Below are 20,840 nucleotides of genomic sequence, written 5' to 3'. Positions count from 1 at the left end.
ACTGCCATCTCTAACCAGGCTTTCTTTAAGAGGCTGTTGGGCATCTTCTTCCCACTTTGTGGAAAATGCACATCCCTTCTAGCCCTGACCACTGTCAGCAACACTTCCAGAGAGGCAGTCAGAAAACCTTGGGGCAACCATTCCCCTCCTTCCAGCCATCTCCAAATCGCAGCACAACAGGGCAGAAATTTGTCTTGGGCTGTAACACAAAACAGGCGATATCACACCTGCCACCTGTTATATGCACAGCCCGGTATTACATTCCAGTGACTTCAATGGGACTGAATATTGAGCATTGCGTATAACAGGTGGCCGATGCAATACCCTCGATTTTGTGCTACAACCAAAATCAATTTCTAACTCAATGGTTATTCGAGATGAAAAAAGTGTTGAGATTTAGTGAATGCAATTTTCCTTTAAGAGGTGCATTCATCGTTTAAATATGCTGCCTCGGAACACCCGCCAGAAGACGTGCGACAAAGGTGGGTGGGCGTCCTGCTGCTGATGCGATGAGCCCGCTTGCCTGCCCACCATTCATAGTATAATGAGGCCTGGCAGTTAAAATTCACTGGGCCTCACCTTGAAAACATTGTTTGGGTCCGGCGCCCATGTCGACCGCCACACCCCCCAACCCCGCACACCGATCCTGCTCTCAGTTCAACATTGACCCCAATGTTCCAGTCAATCCCATTGAATCTTCACAGTCTGAGATAAAGCCCCTGTTTACATTGTGTATACTTTGACAATGTCTTGCTGAAATGTTGGTATTACATTTCACCTGCTGATGCGTACTGTCCACTTTACGCTACCAAGACAATTCAACACCCTCACCCACCCACTCTCTGGGAGTATTTTTATTGTTTTCCATTCCACACATGGAATTTGATTGTTCTCACTGTGAAACTTGGTTAATGTTACTGAAAAACATACATACTGTTTAACCATGGATTTAACAACATTACGAGAAAAATCTACTTCAATGACAGGAGTTAGACGAAAGAAAAATTAAGAAGCAAACAAGTAAATAAATGTAACAAAAGATTAAGGAATAACTTTCAAAAATAAGAGTTAAAGCAGAACTTGTAAAGATAAGTTACAATTTGTTGGACTGTATACATGATGCTCATTTGTATTTATTGGGTGTCCTCGGTAAACAGCAGAAAACTTCAAGGAGGCCTGTGACATTGCCAAAATAAAATGGACCGTCCAATTGGAAATTAAGTTAAACAAAAGAGTAAACTGCTTCTAGCATAGAAATTATAAGGTGAAATTCTAGGAATTAAAAAATAGTAAATTTGAATTTTGTTGGCAAATAACTTAAGTCAGGTCTTAAACCTTTTGTAAACTAGATATTAATAATATTTCTCAACCAATCAGCTTATCTTCCTTTTGTTCCATGTAATTTTTTTTTGCTGTAGGCATGGCCTCAACCCTGGTTTAAATCATTCAAGATTTTTTTGCTACCTTTCTATCTCAGGTCAGGCAAGCTTCAAAGAAAACACAATCCAGGAATTGGCTCCCCAGATCAATCTACATCTTATCCAACAACTTGTTCATGGCCTAGGGGTGTTGTGCAATGCATTTCATTTCAATCAACTTTCTTCTCTGTTGCTGTGGGAAAACTGATCCAGTCTTCCAATTTTTCCAGTATTCTCCATGAAGTCCTCACATTTTATTGTTGGTAGTGCCAGATTTTATGTTAAAAACATAATTGAATGGGGACAACATGACTGAATAAATTAGCATGGCGTCCTATAATCGCTGGAACACCTAAGTGAACAGGATAAAAGTTTTCCCTCCCTCCCTGCTATAAGAAGGCCCACTACCTTCTCAGGGCAACTGGGGCCAAGCAATAAATGCAGCCTTGTCTGAATTGTCCACATCCCAAGAACATTATATTAATTGTCTTATAAGATATTTTTACAGGGACATTTTGTCTTATCCAAAACAGTGACGATCTGAATAACTGACAGTTTAAATAAATTTGCAGATAACTACCCCAAGTTTTGCACAAAATACTAATGTTATGACCAAGAAGAATTTTGTCAGTAGGTTACAAAAGAATTTGAACTTTATTTCAAATTTCAAAGTTCACTATTTTCTGTTATTTTTGTAACCACTATAGATAATAATCTATATTCCAAATATTGTGAAATGTACACTTTTGATATATTCCTATTTTTGGAAATTTCTTTCAGTGTCGAACAGTACCTACCCCATTAGCTTTGCTGAGTGCTTGAAAGTATATGCTGTAGCTTTTTAGTGGGGAAAGTGGCGGGTTCCAAAATCCATTGTACGTTTTGTTATCTCCAACAGTAAATGGCTGCGTCATAGAAAGGTTCACAGGCTTCAGCTCTGCAGCAGTGTAATGCAGTGAATCAAGTACAGAAGCATTCTTGTAGCCGACTGGGACAGGAAAGCACTCAATAATATCTGCTGCTCTCCTGGATTTTTGTAAGTGTTCTTCCTTAACAACCAGTTGATAGGCACTGTGAGAAAACAGAAGAAAATTGTGTTCAAAATACTTGAAAGAATGTAGAATTTTGTTTTATAAACCATGTCCCAATTGTGCCTTTACTCCATCACTTCCAGTATCAGGCCAGTCAGTAGCTGCAGTTCAGGTTCCAACCAGGCACAACCCTGTTTACATTGCATCACCCTTGTCCTTGCTGATCAATATTTACTCCTGCTATCTCAACAGCTCAAATTTAAAATTCTCATCCTTGTGTTTGAATCCTTGCATGGCCCCACCCCTCTATTATCTTTCAACCTTCTCTGGCGCATGGGAGGGGGGTCTACAAACAGCTGCCCATGGTGGGAGGGAGAGGGGAGGCCGAGCAGCAGAGGCCCAAGGAGTCCTTGTGAGGCCCAGAGAAGCACACCAGCTCCTCCTAGCCCACCAAGGAATCCTCAGAAAAAATAAAAAATTAAACCTTGTCTTGCCTTTTCTAGCCACTCTGCTGCCTCCCTCCAGGTTTTGCTGGCAGGCCTAACGCCATTGCAGGCCTCCCAAAAATGGGGTTGTGGCACCGATGATGTCATCGAGATGCGACTTTCCCATTTAAAGTAGGCCCCCATCTGCTGGTGGCGGTGGCCTTCCCGTGCCCTATCTGAGATAAGTTAAGACAGTGGGGGATGGGAACGCATCATGAACCCCTGCCATCTTAACCCCCCCTGCCAGCACCATTCCCGCTGGGCGGGCAGGCTTAAAACCAACCCTAACTACTCTTGGAGTCGAACACTGCATTGGTCTGGAGTTAATTTAAGTCTTAGTTATGGATTTACATTGCAAGTTTATAGTTGATGCAAAGGGAAATTGCTTTGCACAAACTTGTATTGTATCTTGTACCCAAAAATGTATACATTTATAGAAAAGGCATTTTTTTCATTAGAACAATTACAGGGCGATATGATAGAATTGTTTAAAATTATGAAAAAAACGGGACAGCATAGTTAGACTGTTTCCAGCAGTTCAGGGGTCAAGAACGAGCGTCTATCTTGAACAAAGGGAACTTCTTTATAGAGAGTTCTAAGGCTGTGAGATTCACTTCCAGGATTAACGATTGAGGCAGAAACTATTCAAGATTGGATTCCCGTGCCTGATCTGAGATAAATTATGAAAATGGGGGTGGAAAGGCATCGTGAAGCCCCGCCATCTTAACCATAGATGGATGAAAGAAAAGAAGTTGGGGGGATATGAGAACATGGTGGGTAAATGTAATTAGAATTATTTACTCACCTGGAGTGTGAACACCAACACATAAGTTGGGTTGAATGGCCTGTTTCCATGTTCTAACTTCTATGTATAGCACATTCAGTAGAAGTTAGGAATTGATAATCTTGCATTCAAAAGGCAACCTCTGCCTTTTCAAAGAGAATTTTTAAGCGGATAAGTGAGAATATGAAGGTATGCCAAGTGTAGAGCTTCTGCAAGCCAGTATATCTGGGATTCTTTTGTCAAATTTTGAGGATTTCTACTAAATATGTTAGACGATTACAAGGAAATTACACATTAGTGTATTTGTATGACAGCAAGTTTCAAGCCCTTGCGTCTTTGGGAATTTGTTGTAGTAAACTTTAAATGAGCATGGGCATTGCCACTGTTGCAACAGCTGCTTTAGAATGATAGGGCGGAGGACAGATTGAGAATAATATGGATTTTTTTTCCTCACAAAATTTAAACTGTATTTTGAACAGTGTTGAAGACCAACCATCATAAAAACATTGAAAGGGGGCATGATATGAACAAAAAGGAGCTTCAATCCAAGTGCTTCCCATAACTGTGTTAATGCAAACTTCAACTATATCTCATTAAGTTCCCCATTTAGAAGTAATTGAATAAAATATTGGATCATTTAAAACTTAATTTTACTTTAAAGGGGTGAGTTTAATCTGAAACTCTGAACAAAACAAGTCTATTCTTTCTGCAATTTTGATATTTTTTGAATATTTCATTGAATGTAGTTTAATCATATGGTTACTGAAAATTTCTAATTCTATCTGTCTTTTAAAGAACTTAGATTGCAGCCTGAGAAATGATTGAGAAAAGCAAACCTATGAAAAGGATATATTGGATCACAATTCAGTGCACAAAAATAATAAAATTCAAGGGTCTAGCTGCTTAATGTTAATCAAATTTTACTGAATAAAAATACTGCAGGAAAAATGCCAAAATAAAGATTGCTTTTATAAAAATATATTGTGTACCACTGATGTACTGGGAGGACAAATAAGATGCTGAGGAAGCATTGATCTGGTTCCTTAATATTTCCGAGTTAATGAAATTCAAATTTAAATGATTCAATTCAAATTGAATTTAAATCAGAATTCTGAATGGGACATTAGTCCAAAATCTAATCACTGAGGTTTAACTTATGCAGAATGGAAATATTATGCATTGCAGTGAGAGCTCTCTTTAGAGGGCTGTGTTTAGAGTGCACTTGTATACTTCCAATCAAGCCATGCTGGTATCATTCTGACCATACAATACTGAGACTTTCATTGCTGCCACTAAATGGAAAGTGAAAACATTTTCATTTTTTTGCACTTTGAGCTTTCACCTTAATGCTGGCCCCGCTGAATAAACAGGGACCTCATGTAGAAAGCACAAAAAAACACTCAACATTACTTCAAGAGGATTAAGTATCATCAAAATGGTTTATGCAGACAGTCAAATGAATTACAAATTTATGGTGATAGACGAGAGTTGAGTATAAAACAATCCGTTCATCACCTGGATATCACTATACCAAATTGTCAGTGCAAATCAAATAAAGTTAACAGGCTGTGGCATTTGCAGTATTTTCCCGCTGCTCTAAATTGGTGCAGGGCCCTAAAGGTAATGTTAAGGTTGTCACAAAAAAAAAGCTGTGACCAACATACCCACCTGACGGCCTCCATTTTTTGTTCTGCTTTTAGCTATGTTACAGGCAGGTCCCATAACAACACATCTATTGTGTCTGGGACAGAAGGGGCAAAGGCAGGAGCCAATTGCTTATTTTCTTTTGACAGTATGGCCATTTTTTTGTGTTGGGGAAAGTATATTGTGATGTAAATAAGGTGCTTTCACAATCAGGAGTTACAATTTCTGAATGATAAGAGCTACTTTTAAATAAGGCCCTGCAGCAGTTTAAACTTTTGGTATTGCTACATAAATCAAAAACTGGAAATGCAACGGTTATATATATATATGGAGAAATGATGAGTAACCACAATATTCTTCAAATTATAACAACAAACACAAATATTTGCACCATGTTAGTGCCTTACTCTAAGATTACAGCAAAATTAAGTTTCATCTTGATAACTGGCAAGACAGTGGGTTTTGACCTAGGAATTCTGGTTGCGTTCAGGAAAACTCAGTCTGCATGCGGCCTGACCAGTGGTCCACCATCAAAAAAGGCAAGTGTTTTAAAAATACTTACCTGAATGTGGATCTGGGAGGTGCCTCCCTCCCTCCCGATCGCTGCCTCTCTTTCTCTCCCGGTTGCTGTATCCTCCCAATTGTTTACTCCCTTCTCCCGGTTGCCTCCTTCCCTCCCAATCGCTTATCCACCTCTTTTAAGACCTACCTGAGCAAATTCAAAATTGTCTTTGCCCGTTTCACTGGCTCTCCAGCATTAATCGAGCAGACTGGGGTGAAAAATACAGTGGGAGCTGAGCTACTGGTTCCAAGCATGTACCTGCCACTTTTGGGATTTCCTACCAGAAGTGGTGAAGGATCTGCCCACATAGGGGCAGACATATTGTAACACTATGCAATGACAGAAATGCATCACACAAAGTATTTCCCATCATTTTTGCCATAGCAATGCAGGATGCAAGAGATGTCTATTCTTCTCTGGTGTGTAGCATTGCTATGGGCATTGTGAAGGCCATTTATAATTTTTTAATAACGTGTGCAATTGACCACTGAACAATTGATTGCTTAGGCTCTGGTGCCAAGTTAAAAACAAGATAAACTATTGATCAGATTCATACTGGCAGCTCCTGCCAGTAGCACAATGCTGCAGCCAGCCTCTCACTGCTATTCTCTAGCCCCATTCCAAGCAGGCACCTCAGTGTTGGTGAGGAAGCCCACCAAAATTTTACAACTGAGGCCGGGGCCGGAAAATCAGCCAGCGGTGCTTTTTTATGATTGATGGAGATGTATACCAATTCCATTAAAGCAGAACATCTGGCCTTCCATGTTTAGTTATGGCAACATTGTGTTTTAATTCTTGACCCAAAAAATCTCAGATTTGCTCTAGTTGATCTCTAAAAACTCAAATGCAAGAACAAATGAGACCCAAAAATCAGAAGGCCCAGTTATTTGTTACTGTCATCGCTGTGCCTTAATTAAAGTTATTGATGTTTGTGCTGCTAATTCTGCCTTCCATTTTTCAACATTTCCTTCACAATTATTTCACACCAATTTAATTCAAGCTGGTTCTTCTACCATTCTGCAGACTGTTCTTTGGAACTGCTCTGTTTCTACAGTCATTATCAGTATAATGGGCACCAGTCTTAATAAATACTTGCTTTTATATTCAGAACAGTGCTGTCTTGATCCTTAATATTCTATTTATCACCAATAAAATAATTAGCAGTAAATCTTAAAACCTATAAACCTGAAGCCAGTCTTTACTGCTAATTGACTGTGTTGGACATTTCCCTTTCAGCAGACTTGGACAGCATTTGCATATACATTAGAATTTATTGGGCACAACTAGCCTTAAATTTCCTAGTTACATTAAAAGTGACTATGCATTTATATTCTATTCATCAATATTTTAAAAATGGAGATGAGGATAAATGCCGTACACATGAAAGTGAATATACTGGTAGTATAACACGCTACATTCCTTAATTTACCTTAAACTACTGACCTTGCCCTTCATACTATGAAACGGTACAAATCCGTGCCTGCACTACAAAGTTTGATCTTACCCCTATTAATATTCAAGTTGCAAACCAAAAACTTTTTGAACCTGTTTTCTCAATTGTAAATCCAAATTAAAATCAGAAAATGATGGCAATGCACAGCAAGCAGCTAAAAATCTGAAATTAAAAAATGGACTAATATTTTAGGTGAGAACTTCAGAGTGCAGGATAATGATGGTGGTTCATCTTCATCATCATCAACAACTACAAACTGTATTTACATAGTACCTTTAACATAGAAAAACATCCCAAAGCGTTTCACAGAGATTTAAGGAAAAACAGATGCTGAGCCAAAGAAGGAAGGAGGGGTGCCCAAAAAGCTTAGTAAAGGGAATGGGTATTAAGGAAAGTACCAAAGGAACAGATAGAGGTGGAAAATCAAAGGAGTTTAGGCGCCCACAGCTTGTGGCGGCATTTAAATCAGGTCCGAACCGGAAAATGCTTCAGGCTCCCAGATGGTGGCTTTGGGCTGGCAGCCCAGACACTCCGCTGACATTGCATCCTTTATAAGCAGAATTCGAAGATTGCCCCCATTAAGTCTGGGAGTTACAACGGCAAGAATGACGTTTTCAGAGATGGATGGGCTGAGGTAGGCGATGTTACGGAGGTGAAAGTAGACAGTCTTAGCTCAAGGTCGAGCAGGACACCAAGGTTATGAACAGTCTGCCTTAGCCTGAGACAATGACCAGTTAAGGAGACAGAGTCAATGGCAAGGGTACAAAGGTTGTAGTGGGGGCCAAAGACATGTCTTCTGTCTTCCCAATGTTTAGGTGGAGGAAATTATGGCTCATCTAAGACTGGGTGTTGGACCAGCACAGCAGCAGTGGAGTTGTTGACTGAGGTGGTGGAGAGACAGAGTTAGGCATAAACGTAGAAATTGACCCAGTATCTGAGAACGATGTCACCACAGGGTGGCATGTAGATGAAGAAAAAGAGGAGTACAAGAATAAATCCCTGAGGGACTTCTGAGGCGATGATGTAGGGGTGGGAAGAAAGGCCATTGCTAAAGATGTTTTGACTATGATCGAATAGGTAAAACTGAAGCCAAGCAAGGGCAGTCCCACTGAGCTAGACAATGACGGAGAGGTATTGGAGGAGGATGTTGTGATCAACTGGGTCAAAGGTTGCAGTATTGTCATGGCGGATGACGAGAAATAATGCTGTTTGTAGGTTCCCCTGATAAAGACACTGAACACTACTGGGAACTGCACTTAAAATAAAACAGAAATACAAGTGTGCAGCAATCACATAGCATAAAGCGCATATCATATAGAAATCACTAATGTTGCAAAGGGCAGCCCAGTTCCAAGTCTTGTTGGATGCAATATGGGTTTTCTGGACTTTACAAAGGAACTTTTCAACGAAGTGAACATTAATTTATCAGTGCTGGAAAGCTACTAAAATGAAACTGTGAAATTTATATGGGCAAAAGTACTTCACACAAATCATTCCTTCCTCTGTTGTAGAGTTCAGAAAATACATTAAATTTCAGTGCATAAACACAAAGGATTTGCATTGACATGGAAACAAATATGCTTAGAAATCACAAGGTGACTGAGCAGAAATGAAAGTGAAAATGAATTATAGTAATAGAACAGGAAAAAAGGATCAAAAATTAGCAGCAATTAAAAGATGAGAAAAAAAGGCTTCCTGCCAGAAAACAGATAACTTATTACTTTAGAAATGAAAGAGTAAATATTATGAGTTAGTGCTCCTAACCCAGAGCCTTACTTGACATGAGGGTGGATTGCACAACCAGGAACGGAAATTGTGCACCTGATTGACAGCTCTCCCAAATCTCCAAATATTAATGTTAATAACTATAAAGTTGGGGGGGTGCTGGTGCCAACAAATCAAATGTGCTGACCTAAAATCTGTCCTCCTGTGCAGAGAGTCTCACCATGGGGAGTGCTAATCCATAAAAATGACTCCAATGTGTTATTTTATTCAAACCGCTTTACTTGTCATACAAATATTTTCCCCCATCATTGGGATTGAAATCACGCTGTACAATCTGAGCAATAAATGCATTAATGTGTTTTCATGAAATTGTTCCGGCCTAATATTTCAACAAAGGTTGAACCAGGGTTAACACTTTTGCTAAAATGAAAATATAATATGAACACATTAATGCATTTGTTAATAATATTGTGTAGTATGATTTTAGCCCAAGCATTTGCTGATGCAATATTATTATACTTAGCTTTTTTACCATGTTAAAATCCATTTACAGCACATTTGTATGACTTGCTTTTATTTTTCACCCAAAGTTTGTAATCTCACAAACTGACCCTTTCAAAAAAGCCGTTAGAATTTAATTTTGTGATGGAGACTGCATTGGTCTTTCTGAGATAAAGATCATTTATCTCATCCAAATATTAGGGATAACACCATCAGCTTTAGTTTTAATATTCTGGTTGAACATAAATGAACCAAAGCAAGTGCCAATCGTGTGAGCAGTCAGGTGGCCTGAGATAGCAAGCTAACCAAGGTTAAAAATGTTGATGGTGAAATCCAATTGTCCTTTTTTATTCTTTCTTTTGTCATTTTCTAAGCAAAGCAATAGCCTTTTGAAAAGTATGGCAATACAATTGAATGTCCAAAGTCTCCAGAGTAAAAAAAAATAATTCTCTGCTATTCATTCTGTTGCTGCTAAGATTACACAGTTGACTGGGGAAATCACAGCCGCTGACCTCCAAATTAACTGTACTGTAGAAAATATAGTGTTCCAGCAGTTATTTGCAATCTAGATATAAGATAACTTCTAGACTGAGCCTTTCACAGTAAATTGTTACCAGGAATTATAAAGTAGTAAAAGAGTACAGATCATGCAGTGGTGTAGTACTTTTGTACTCTATCATATGCTGGCTCAGACTTTCAAAAAATAGCCTTCCCGTTAAGTTAGGAGGGAAGATCAACGGGCAAGTCAGTCCGTAGTGCTCTTTCACACTTTCTGATGTCCAACTGATCGGTGGCATCAGCAGAAGCCTCAGAGAAGGTCAACTTATTATTTTATTGGCTGGGAAATAATATTTAAGCTGAGGGGAATCTATAGGAGGTGCAAGGAAAAAATGGGGCAACTAAATAAGTTTTAAAAAGTTAGAGACAAAAAGATAATTTATTTGCTTCATCAGTGAGATATCTAAATTATCTGTGCAACAAACATAAATTTGTCTTAAATGTTGATCCAGCTTGGGTTGAGTTCAACTGGGATAGTTCAGAATTTGCAAATATCAGAAACACAGGCATTAGAGCTAAACAAAATCACTGAATCACCAGGCATTGCAAAGGAATTTAATCCAAAATTTGAATTTAGATTCATCAGACATTGTTAAACAATAACAGATGAAGGTTCTAACGTGTTCAAAGGTGTGCAGGGACATTGCCCCAAAACACATTACTCACAAAGGTTAACCCGTTTTCAATAAAGCTCTGTGTAAGGAATCAGTGAGTGGCATTGGTCAAGATTTCCTCTGTGTATTCAGAACAATGACATCATAAACCTATTCTTTACGATTTTGCTACCCCAATGCACACAGGAAACCTTCCCCATAACTCTTATTATGTCACATTTTTGTGCCTTTCCATGACTCCAGCAAAGCCACTGATCAACCCAAACAATTCCATAATGACCACAAACTGCCAAGACACTGCTACCAAATACTTACAATAAGACTGAATTTGATTCTCAGATCTGCTTAAAATGACAATCCATCTTTGCAGGTTTTAATAAAATTGACCAAATGCTTACTGAAGCACTGACTATTGAGAGTTTGAAGGAACTGATCCCAAATTCAAAGAACAAAATTATGCTTTAGCCACATGCAGTGCTTTTTCTCCAGATTGCATGAATTGCCTAAGGATAAGTACTAACCAATATGCAGAGAAGTTAAAATTTGATCGGCAACTAAAAAACACTCAGACAAATCACAGTAATGATCAAAAAAAGTGCTGCATATCAAACAATTTGATGTAGATCCACATTTTCACCTGCACTTCTCTCTGTTAGAATTCCAAATGACCGACACAAACTAAAGAGGAACATCTGCAAATGGAATAACTGTGATGATTAAGAAAGGCAAAAACAGGCACATCACAAATCAAACAATAAATGGGTTTTGATGTATGGATGCAGAAAAGGTAATGAAAGATCTTGGTCAGGAATTACTGGATATTTCTTTACAAATTACCAGGAAGAGTGAGAGAGAGACAGAGATAGAGAGAGAAAATGCAAACATATAAGAGAGATGTTCCAGCCAACAGAACCTATTGGAAATAGAAATAAAATAGCAATAGCTCACTGCAGAATTCAACCTAAAACACACTCTTGATCTAGTTGCAGTCTATTGTCAATGTGAACAGTTAGACATTTGATAGCAGTTCCATGTGAATAAGCCATTCACAGTCATCCTCCACATCTGGCCTGTGACAGCAGTGTGGCAATAAATATTTTGAAAAGGTAAAAATCTGAATCAATTGGTGCAGAACAGCTGTAAAATAAGTCAAATGTGATGTGCTGTGACCAAAAATGTTCAAGATATCTGGACATGAATAAAAGGAAGGTCGGACTAAAATTCAACACATCTCAATATATTGCCCGCACTAGTCACGTGAACAACATCTGCTGAAGTGACTGCATTTAAATTCAGTTAACATTCCATGAACAAACGTTTTCTGTATTCTTTAATGGCACTGAATAGCCACAGTCCCATTAAGTTTGAAAAAAGAAATGGTAATGATTTTGCTTGGCGCTTCCTCCAGATGCCTCAGTGTTAGCAACCCACAGAGCTGAAAAAAACTGATCACATTTGTTCTCTTCAACTTAGACCACCCGCAAAGACAATCTTCATCAGGGGTTTGTTTCTTCTGAAATGAAATTATAAATGTCTTTCCATTTCAAATGGTGTAGATACCAAGACGCATGCAGTGATTTGTAGATGTACATTAAATTCTCAAATACAACAAAAAACTTAAAGATATCTAGATTATGTTGACAAGATTAAACACAACCATTTATGATACTAAAAACTGTCTGCATAGGAATTACCTAGAATACTCTTAATAATTGATAGGTTCAAATTGACATTGATTCATTGAATTTGATGGATCGCTTACAGTACTGTGAGTGTTTACTGTCTTCAGATTACTTGAAAGGCCTTGAAAGGTCACATCTTCTGATTCACAATTTAGGGTGCAACCTCCTAAAAATTAATGTCTGCTGTATCCCTCACAGGTGCTAATGTTTAAAGAAAAAAAAATCTAATGACCAGCCTGGCAGCTCCACAAAGCCCATTCCCCCACCTGATTCACTGACTATTATGCATGGTACCTTACTTATTCAACCACCAGCCCAGCTACACCTACTCGGGAGGAGGTAAATAGTGAGACAGATTGTATTTCACAGTTTAAATCAAAGAGCACCAATGAGTGGGGAAGCTGGGAGGAATGATGAAAAAACATCCATCTTTCCCCCGGAGAGATAAGAAAAGACAGCTCTCAGCTGATGAGCCCATGGACCAACATCGCAGGGACCTATATATTAAAAGACTTAAAGATCTCTTATATAGGCAGTGGAAACAGCCTCCTATCATGTGTTGCAGAGGTTGGATAAGCTGGAAGAGACCACGAATCACATCTGCAATATCATTAAGGAGATATTGCATGAAAAAAAGAACATCCTGGCGAATGTGGTAACCCAGGAGATGTCTACAGCATCAAAACATCAGGACAAGGTCTTAACGCCAAATGTTAGTTCCAGAGCAGCAGCAACAACTTCCTCCATAGATGCGCTGAACAGAACTCTAGCTCAGAGCTTTCAGGATTTAACTGGAATTACTCACCCTGCTCTCACATAGGCCAATAGCCCAATTGAACACCATACCCATGCCAGTCGGATGCACGGAGTGCATTGGTGGCCCGACTTTTCATGCCAGAGTGAGGCCTGAGCTGGCCCTCATTACCATGCAGCAGATGAGCTGCACACTATTAATAGGCATCACACTATAGGTCGCCAGCTCTGAATGCTACCGAGTGATCCGGAGGCGAAGCCAGCTAGCAGATTGGGGATGGGGCGGTGAAACTAATCGTATATGGGGGGAGCCCGAGCTGCAGCAGTGGCCAGTATTCTTGTGGAGTGTGAAGGATCACTCGTGCACCTCCTGGCCCCATAGAAATGTTTCTGTACTTACTTTTTGGGGTCTTTTCTGCTTCACCACCCAGTGCGCAGCGCACACTCCACCCAGTTGTCCCTCAAAATTGCATCGAGGTTCTATGTACATCACAGGACCTGATTTGCATGTATTAATGAGGGTCCTGCCTGCTGCAGGCGGGCATCAGGGTTGCCCAGTGGAAGGCCCCAGGAAATTTGGGGCGGGCAAAATCCAAGCGGGAACAGAGCGATGAATGCAACATTGCTATTTTAGAGCCACTACTGCCCCATTTGCACCGGACAAGCAGCCTTAAAATTGGCTCTCTGTTCTCCACAATTGATATCTCTCACATTGAAGAATAAATACATGCACTTACATATCAATTATATATTAAAAATGGTACATCTACCATGCATTTTCTGTCTGTCGCATCACACTTCTGTCACACTTAATCATAAGCAAAATCTAGGCAAATATTCTGTCACACTTGCAGCTGATTGGCCCATGTGCAAATATCTTCAATTTTATACAACAGCAGGGCACATCACAACTGACAGCAACAGCAGTGATGGATATATTTCAGGGTTTTATTATTTTAGAATTGTGACAGGTTTATTATATTCTAATGCCTCCCCACAGACAGGCATTTAATAGATAATCTTCTCAGAATGTTTTTGGCAGCCCAGGTCTCCTTCAACCCTTAGCCTCTCCCCAGAACTTCCACCAGTATACTCAACCACCATCAGATTCCTGACCCCTGGGTTATGGCTCAGGTCTCCTGTACTAACCTAGTCTGCAAAACACCATGGCCTAGATTTTCCTCCCATTGTCAGGGTAGTCCTAACAGCCATTAATGTGATAAGTGAAGAAGAACAAGCCTTTTATTGGTAAATAAATAGGCACTAAAACTTCCTACTGGAGCCTCAAGCATCAGAAAGTCACTGAGATAAGACCTTTCGTTCAAATTCTTTTCAGGTGAAATGGCATTAAAGATTGATGTCAATCACATCAAGTGAAATATTTTCAGACATTTCATAAGATGCACAAGAATATTTGTGCAATCTATCTGAGGCACTGTACCAACCTGATATTCTAGTTATATTTTCCCCTGTTGGCTAATTTTAGCAAGAAGATAGATGTGGATAAAGACTGTTTCCAGAAATAAGTGCACGTGGACTATTCATCCATGTTTTGTGCTAATCTGTGCATGGGTCCTACCTAAAAAAGATTAGTGAAAAGTAATAAAATGTTGAAGGAAAGAAACGGATTTTACTCATTAAGGCCTTGTTAAAGCCCAATCGAGAAAAACTTGCACAAAATTATGCAGGGTGGCAGAAAATTGCAACAGAGACATTTTAATTCCAGATTAGACTAGAGTTTGTGAGCTTAACTAATGGCAAGATTTTGAAATATCACCACAGCAGATAAAGTTGTACCATAATTTGAGATCAAACAAATAAGCATTCCTCAGAAAATGGAGATCATACAACTGCTGGAGGATAATGATCACAGAATGATCAAGGTTACTGTGATCTGGGAGTCTGAAATGCAAAGGCCAGGAGCCAGCTATATAACGTTAAAAGGGCTAAATTCAATGAAATGTGCGAACAACTAAAACAAATGAAATGGAGGAGGTCACTCAACAACATTTCAGCAAAGAACAAGTGGAGCACCTTTAAAAGCATAATGCTGAGCATGGAGGACCAATACAAAGCTAAAATCAAGAAGCTCAGACTAAAGAAAAATGATTGCAGCAAATTTCAGATCTGCGCTAGATAGCGGGGATAATTTTCAACTTTGGCCCGGTTGGAAAGCTGGCATTTACAGATCAGCCACCCTTTAAACACCTGCTCGATCTTCCTTTCCACTGAAGTCATGGGGTGTATAACAGGCTGATGAACCACTACCGCTAGTTTTCCGCCCAGCGGTCAAAGTTAAAATCTACCCCATTGTCTCAGATTCAGCTTTACAGGTCTCATCCGTTAACAGGTGCTGCATGCCTTACAATCAGGAGGGTTCAGTGGGATGAATATATGCAAGTACAGAAACATGTTAAAAGGTTAATCGGAGGGGCAAAGAGAGACCTAAAATAAAGGGTAACAGCAGAGACTAAACATGACCTCAAAATTTTTTTTCAGTATTGCAACAACCAAATATCGAAGATTAAGGGGTGATCTAATTGAGGTGTTTAAGATGATTAAAGGATTTGATAGGGTAGATAGAGAGAAACTATTTCTTCTGGTGGGAGAGTCCAGAACAAGGGGGCATAACCTTAAAATTAGAGCTAGGCCTTCAGGGATGATGTCAGAAAGCACTTCTTTACACAAAGGGTAGTGGAAATCTGGAACTCTCTTCTGCCAAAAAGCTGTTGAGGCTGGGGGTCAATTGAAAATTTCAAAACTGAGATTGATAGATTTTTTTTTGGCAAGGGTATTAAAGGTTATCGACCCAAGGCGGGTAGATGGAGTTAAGATACAGATCAGCTATGATCTAATTGAATGGCAGAACAGGCTCGAGGGGTTGAATGACCTACTCCCGTTCCTTGTTCCTATGTAACAGTAAGAGGTCAGTCAGACAAGAGGTAAAAACCATAAAAGATGCAATTGGACTTGAAATGAGGCAGCAATCCAACACTATTTAGTGTTTTAGAAACAGAGCCATATAATACAAGAGCGAATACATAATAATAAATTGGTGCAAAGCAATAGATAGGTCACACTTAGATATTGTGTGCAGTCTTGGACACGCCATTATGGAAAGGACATTAACGCTGTGTGGAGCAGTGTTCAGTTTCATTCGCAACTCCTCAGATAATAAAGCAGTCTGAGCCCACATGCAGCAAGACCTGGACAACATCCAGGCTTGGGCTCATAAGTGGCAAGTAACATTTGCGCCAGAAAAGTGCCAGGCAATGACCATCTCCAACAAGAGAGAGTCTAACCACCTCCCCTTGACATTCAACGACATTATCATCGCCGAATCCCCCACAATCAACATCCTGGGGGTCACCACTGACCAGAAACTTAACTGGACTAGCCATATAAATAATGTGGCTGCAAGAGCAGGTCAGAGGCTGGGTATTCTGTGGCGAGTGACTCACCTCCTGACTCCCCAAAGCCTTTCCACTATCTACAAGGCACAAGTCAGGAGTGTGATGGAATACTCTCCACTTGCCTGGATGAGTGCAGCTCCAACAACACTCAAGAAGCTCGACACCATCCAGGAAAAAGTAGCCCGCTTGACTTGCACCCCATCCACCACCCTAAACATTCACTCCCTTCACCACCGGCGGACAGTGGCTGCAGTGTGTACCATCCACAGGATGCACTGCAGCAACTCGCCAAGGCTTCTTCGACAGCACCTCCCAAACCCATGACCTCTACCACCTAGAAGGACAAAAGCAGCAGGTACATGGGAACAACACCATTTGCACGTTCCCCTCCAAGTCACACACCATCCCAACTTGGAAATATATCGCCGTTCCTTCATCGTCGCTGGGTCAAAATCCTGGAACTCCCTTCTTAACAGCACAGTGGGAGAACCTTCACCACACGGACTGCAGAGGTTCAAGAAGTCGGCTCACCACCACCTTCTCAAGGGCAATTAGGGATGGGCAATAAATGCTGGCCTCGCCAGCGACGCCCACATCCCATGAATGAATAAAAAAAAGCATACAGCATAGATTCACTGGGATGATACCATTATTTCCACCCAAGCAGAGATGGCTAAGAAGAGATTTAATAGAGGTTTTTAAAATTATGAAGGGTTTTGACACAGTGAATATGGAAAGGCTATTTTTGTTGGGGAGTCAATGACAAGGGGTGATCAATTTAGAAAGGTCACTAAGTGTGAGGTTAGGACAATTTTCTTTGAGAATTCTTAGAGCTACTGGGAATAGTTGAGGCAGAGACTGCTGCATTTTTTAAGGGAAATGTGAATAAATATTTGAAACAGAGGTAGATACAAGACAATGGGGAGAATGCAGAGCAGCTTGATTAGTTCTAGTTTTGATTTAGCAAAAATGGCATCCTCCAGTCCTGTAAACCTCTGTGGTTCTTCTATAGTTCTAAAGTGTACAAGTTGCACCAAGCAGTGGTTCCACTGTAGCACTCAGCTACCTGGGCATGATGGGAAAACAGTACATGAGTACATGAGGGAGGCTATGAATGAAATGTGCTGCCTGTTCAAAGAAGACCTGCAAGGACAGTTTACCATCCACACCATACTATCAATAGCCAAGAAGATCATCAATGGTCTCAACTTTTGTGCAACAGGATCCTTCACAATGGACAGCTCAGGAGTCAGCTGCACCACCATGCACTCTTCCATTAAGAAGATAACTAAATCCCACCCAGCCAGCTACATAAACGTAGCATCAACCATATGCAGCAGCTAAAGTTTAACCGACCCGATGGCTTCCCCAAGGCTCTATGCATGTAGTGATTTGTGCACCCACTTTTAATCCTATGCTATACCTAAATAAGAAAGCTTTGTACAGCACAAAGATGCAGATGGCACATGACCCACAAAAGAAAATACAGCACCTCTTTGAATGTGGCTGGGCATGGTGCATTCTTCTGAGGGGATCAAAAGTGCCACAGGTCTTTGAAGAAGAAAGGAAAGATGTATAGCTGGCTCCTCAAAGTCAGAGGTTATACATCGAAACCAAGGTTGACATCACTGTACAACCCCTTTACCCGAGAAGAAAATAGCTAAATTGAGACACACAGGTCTCATTGAGCAGTTAGGTGAGGAGTTAAATCAATGCATCGTATTGGGGTGGGGGTTATACTAAATTAATGACAAGTATAAATGTATTTCAATGTCATATAAAGCCACTGCAAACTCAGTGTTAGTGGTTTATTTCAATGACCTTCAAAGTTTTAACTGTTTCTTCAGCAAATGTCTTATTTTTTTGTAATTTAATGTAAATTACTTTTTTTGTTGGGATGCTGCATTTACATTATTTTTGGTGACATTGTATTATGGAGGGATTTTTATTCCATTTCAAACACATAAATAAATCATTTTCTTATGTAATACATTTGTAGAATAAGTAAGTGAATCTGACTTACAAAGAAAATTAGCTTCTGCAGTAGGCGTATTAGAATCCAAACTATCGTTTCATTTAAATCCAATCCCTGGGTAGTTCACAGTGGGAGAAGTCATAACTAATGGAGGGAAATAGCAGGCTTAAGGAAAAAAAAAATCAGGAGTTCTGGAATATCAGTTTGTAGGAGGTGGATGGGGGTTGCAATACAATTTGAAACTTAAATATAGGCCTCCAGTTCTCGTTCTGGCTAACATATATACTTCTATTAGTTCTTTACTCCAGTGGTTTAAGCACAGACCATACTGTTTCTCGAAGTTCTTGAACACAATTATATAAATGATTAAAAGACCACTTAGCAGTATTTCAATTTTATTCAGGGCAGCACTTGCCAACACTGGGATTCACTAGAATTTAGGGTTGCATTTCAGAAACTACATATTGAGGACCATTTTATGGCATCGGAAACTTGAACAAGGTGGAACCCTCACTATAATACTCAATGTTTTTGATATCACCATTTTCTCTCCAACATTAGATCTCATATTTAACTTTTTCCTGTTTGTTAATGCTTGCAATTGCTGCTATCAAACATCATTTTCCATTAGAAAAACACTGGAATCATACCTGAACTATTGGCCAGAATAATACAATAAAAATTCTATTCTGCTGAGCCAAAACATGAGATAGGGACCCTCAGTCAGAACATTTTTTTTGCTGATTGGAATGCTGAACAGTATTTTTAATGAGCAGCTTCCTTCACAGCAATGAATTTGAGCCATTCTCAGTGTTTCATATTTTCCTCTTTCTCTACTGAACACTCTTAATGAAGTGATATTATACATCAGACAAAATTACCAAATGCATCAGAGGTAGCCACCTATCACTTGCCACCAAATTGTCTCCTCACAGCCGCTCACCAATCTAAGTCAATTTTAATAGCGCACTGTCCAGACCTCACAGGAACTCCACAAGAAGTTACTCCAAGATAACAGCCTGAAAATAAACATTCTATATAACTTCTAAACAAAGCGTATTTCAATATTTTGTTCTTCAAGTAAAAGCTCTGTTCTATTTACTCAAGAGGTTAGAAATTACTGTTGCCAATTTTAGCACCATGTAACACAAATGCACTAAGATGATATTGCCAACAATAATTTCTAGCCTCAGGTCAGAGAACTATTTCTGTAGGGTCAACTTAGAGGACATTGGAGGTGCTTTAGGAACTGACTAGGAGTTAGAAAATTACATTTATGATATTCAAGTCTTCAACATAGTTCCCCTTTGATCAGTGATTCAATGAACACCAACCACTGCTATAGGTAGCAAATTGAGACTTGTACACACCCCTTTCAAATACTGCCCCTCCTCACCATGCCTCTTGGTGGTGCATTTCTAGAGGGATCGTGGGGCATGTTGTCTCAGAAATTTTTAATTGTTACATTTAAAATGGCGCATAATGATTAATTTTTTTTCCTCACAACTGATGAAATCTAAAAAAAATCCCAATAGTAAGTCACGTTTGGGCTTATCCATATGCAGCATTCCAACCAGATCATCACTTCCCTAAAAGCCACTTGAACAGTCTCTCTTCCTCTTCCATAGAGGCATTTTTCCCCACTAACCCCCTTTCCACAATTCCAAAAGGCACTCTCTCCCTTCGACCATACCAGTTTCCAGAGGCGCACTCCGCCTCTCACTCCCACGCCATTCCTAGAGGCACTCTCTCCCTTCAACCATACCAGTTTCTAGAGGCGCACTCCGCCTCTAACTCCCACGCCATTCACAGAGGCACTCTCCCTTCCTACTCCACCCTCCCAATTCACAGAGCCATTTTCCATGTCCAACCAATTCCAGCCCCCCTTCAGAGAGGCACTCGAACTCTTTTAAGTTCTTCATCCCACTGGTCCTAGTTACAACTGGTGCCTGATGTTGCTGCTTCATTCAGACTCTGCATTTTAACTAGGAATTCTCACTTGTAGCACACAGTCTGATCTGGAATGAAGAAGCAGCCACAGGCAGGAGCTACAGCCAGGACCAGCAGGGGGAATGGAGTGAATGAAGCAGCTGCATCTCACGGCCAATTTCCTTCGTGCACTAAATCAGCCACTGCAACATGAACTTGGGCTTCAACAGCTGGTTTGCCACCGACACCAATCCAATCCCATAATGGTCAGTTTATTACTAATTCATACCTATGATATTGGCAAGTTCAATAC

The 20,840-nt window shown here is 40.0% G+C and overlaps 1 protein-coding gene across 1 annotated transcript in view; it reads right to left on the bottom strand.

Moving 5' to 3' along the window:
- ptprt (protein tyrosine phosphatase receptor type T) overlaps positions 1-20,840 on the bottom strand; it is a 721,453-nt gene that overhangs the window by 244,550 nt on the left and 456,063 nt on the right. Inside the window, exon 13 of the mRNA XM_068000862.1 lies at positions 2,216-2,489. Within this exon, the coding sequence (XP_067856963.1) occupies positions 2,216-2,489 (274 nt within the window). The remainder of the gene's footprint in view (positions 1-2,215; positions 2,490-20,840) is intronic.

The sequence above is a fragment of the Heptranchias perlo genome, chromosome 19 (assembly GCF_035084215.1).
Source record: "Heptranchias perlo isolate sHepPer1 chromosome 19, sHepPer1.hap1, whole genome shotgun sequence".
In the NCBI taxonomy this organism is placed as follows: domain Eukaryota; kingdom Metazoa; phylum Chordata; class Chondrichthyes; order Hexanchiformes; family Hexanchidae; genus Heptranchias; species Heptranchias perlo.
This window is presented reverse-complemented; position numbering and strand designations above follow the sequence as displayed.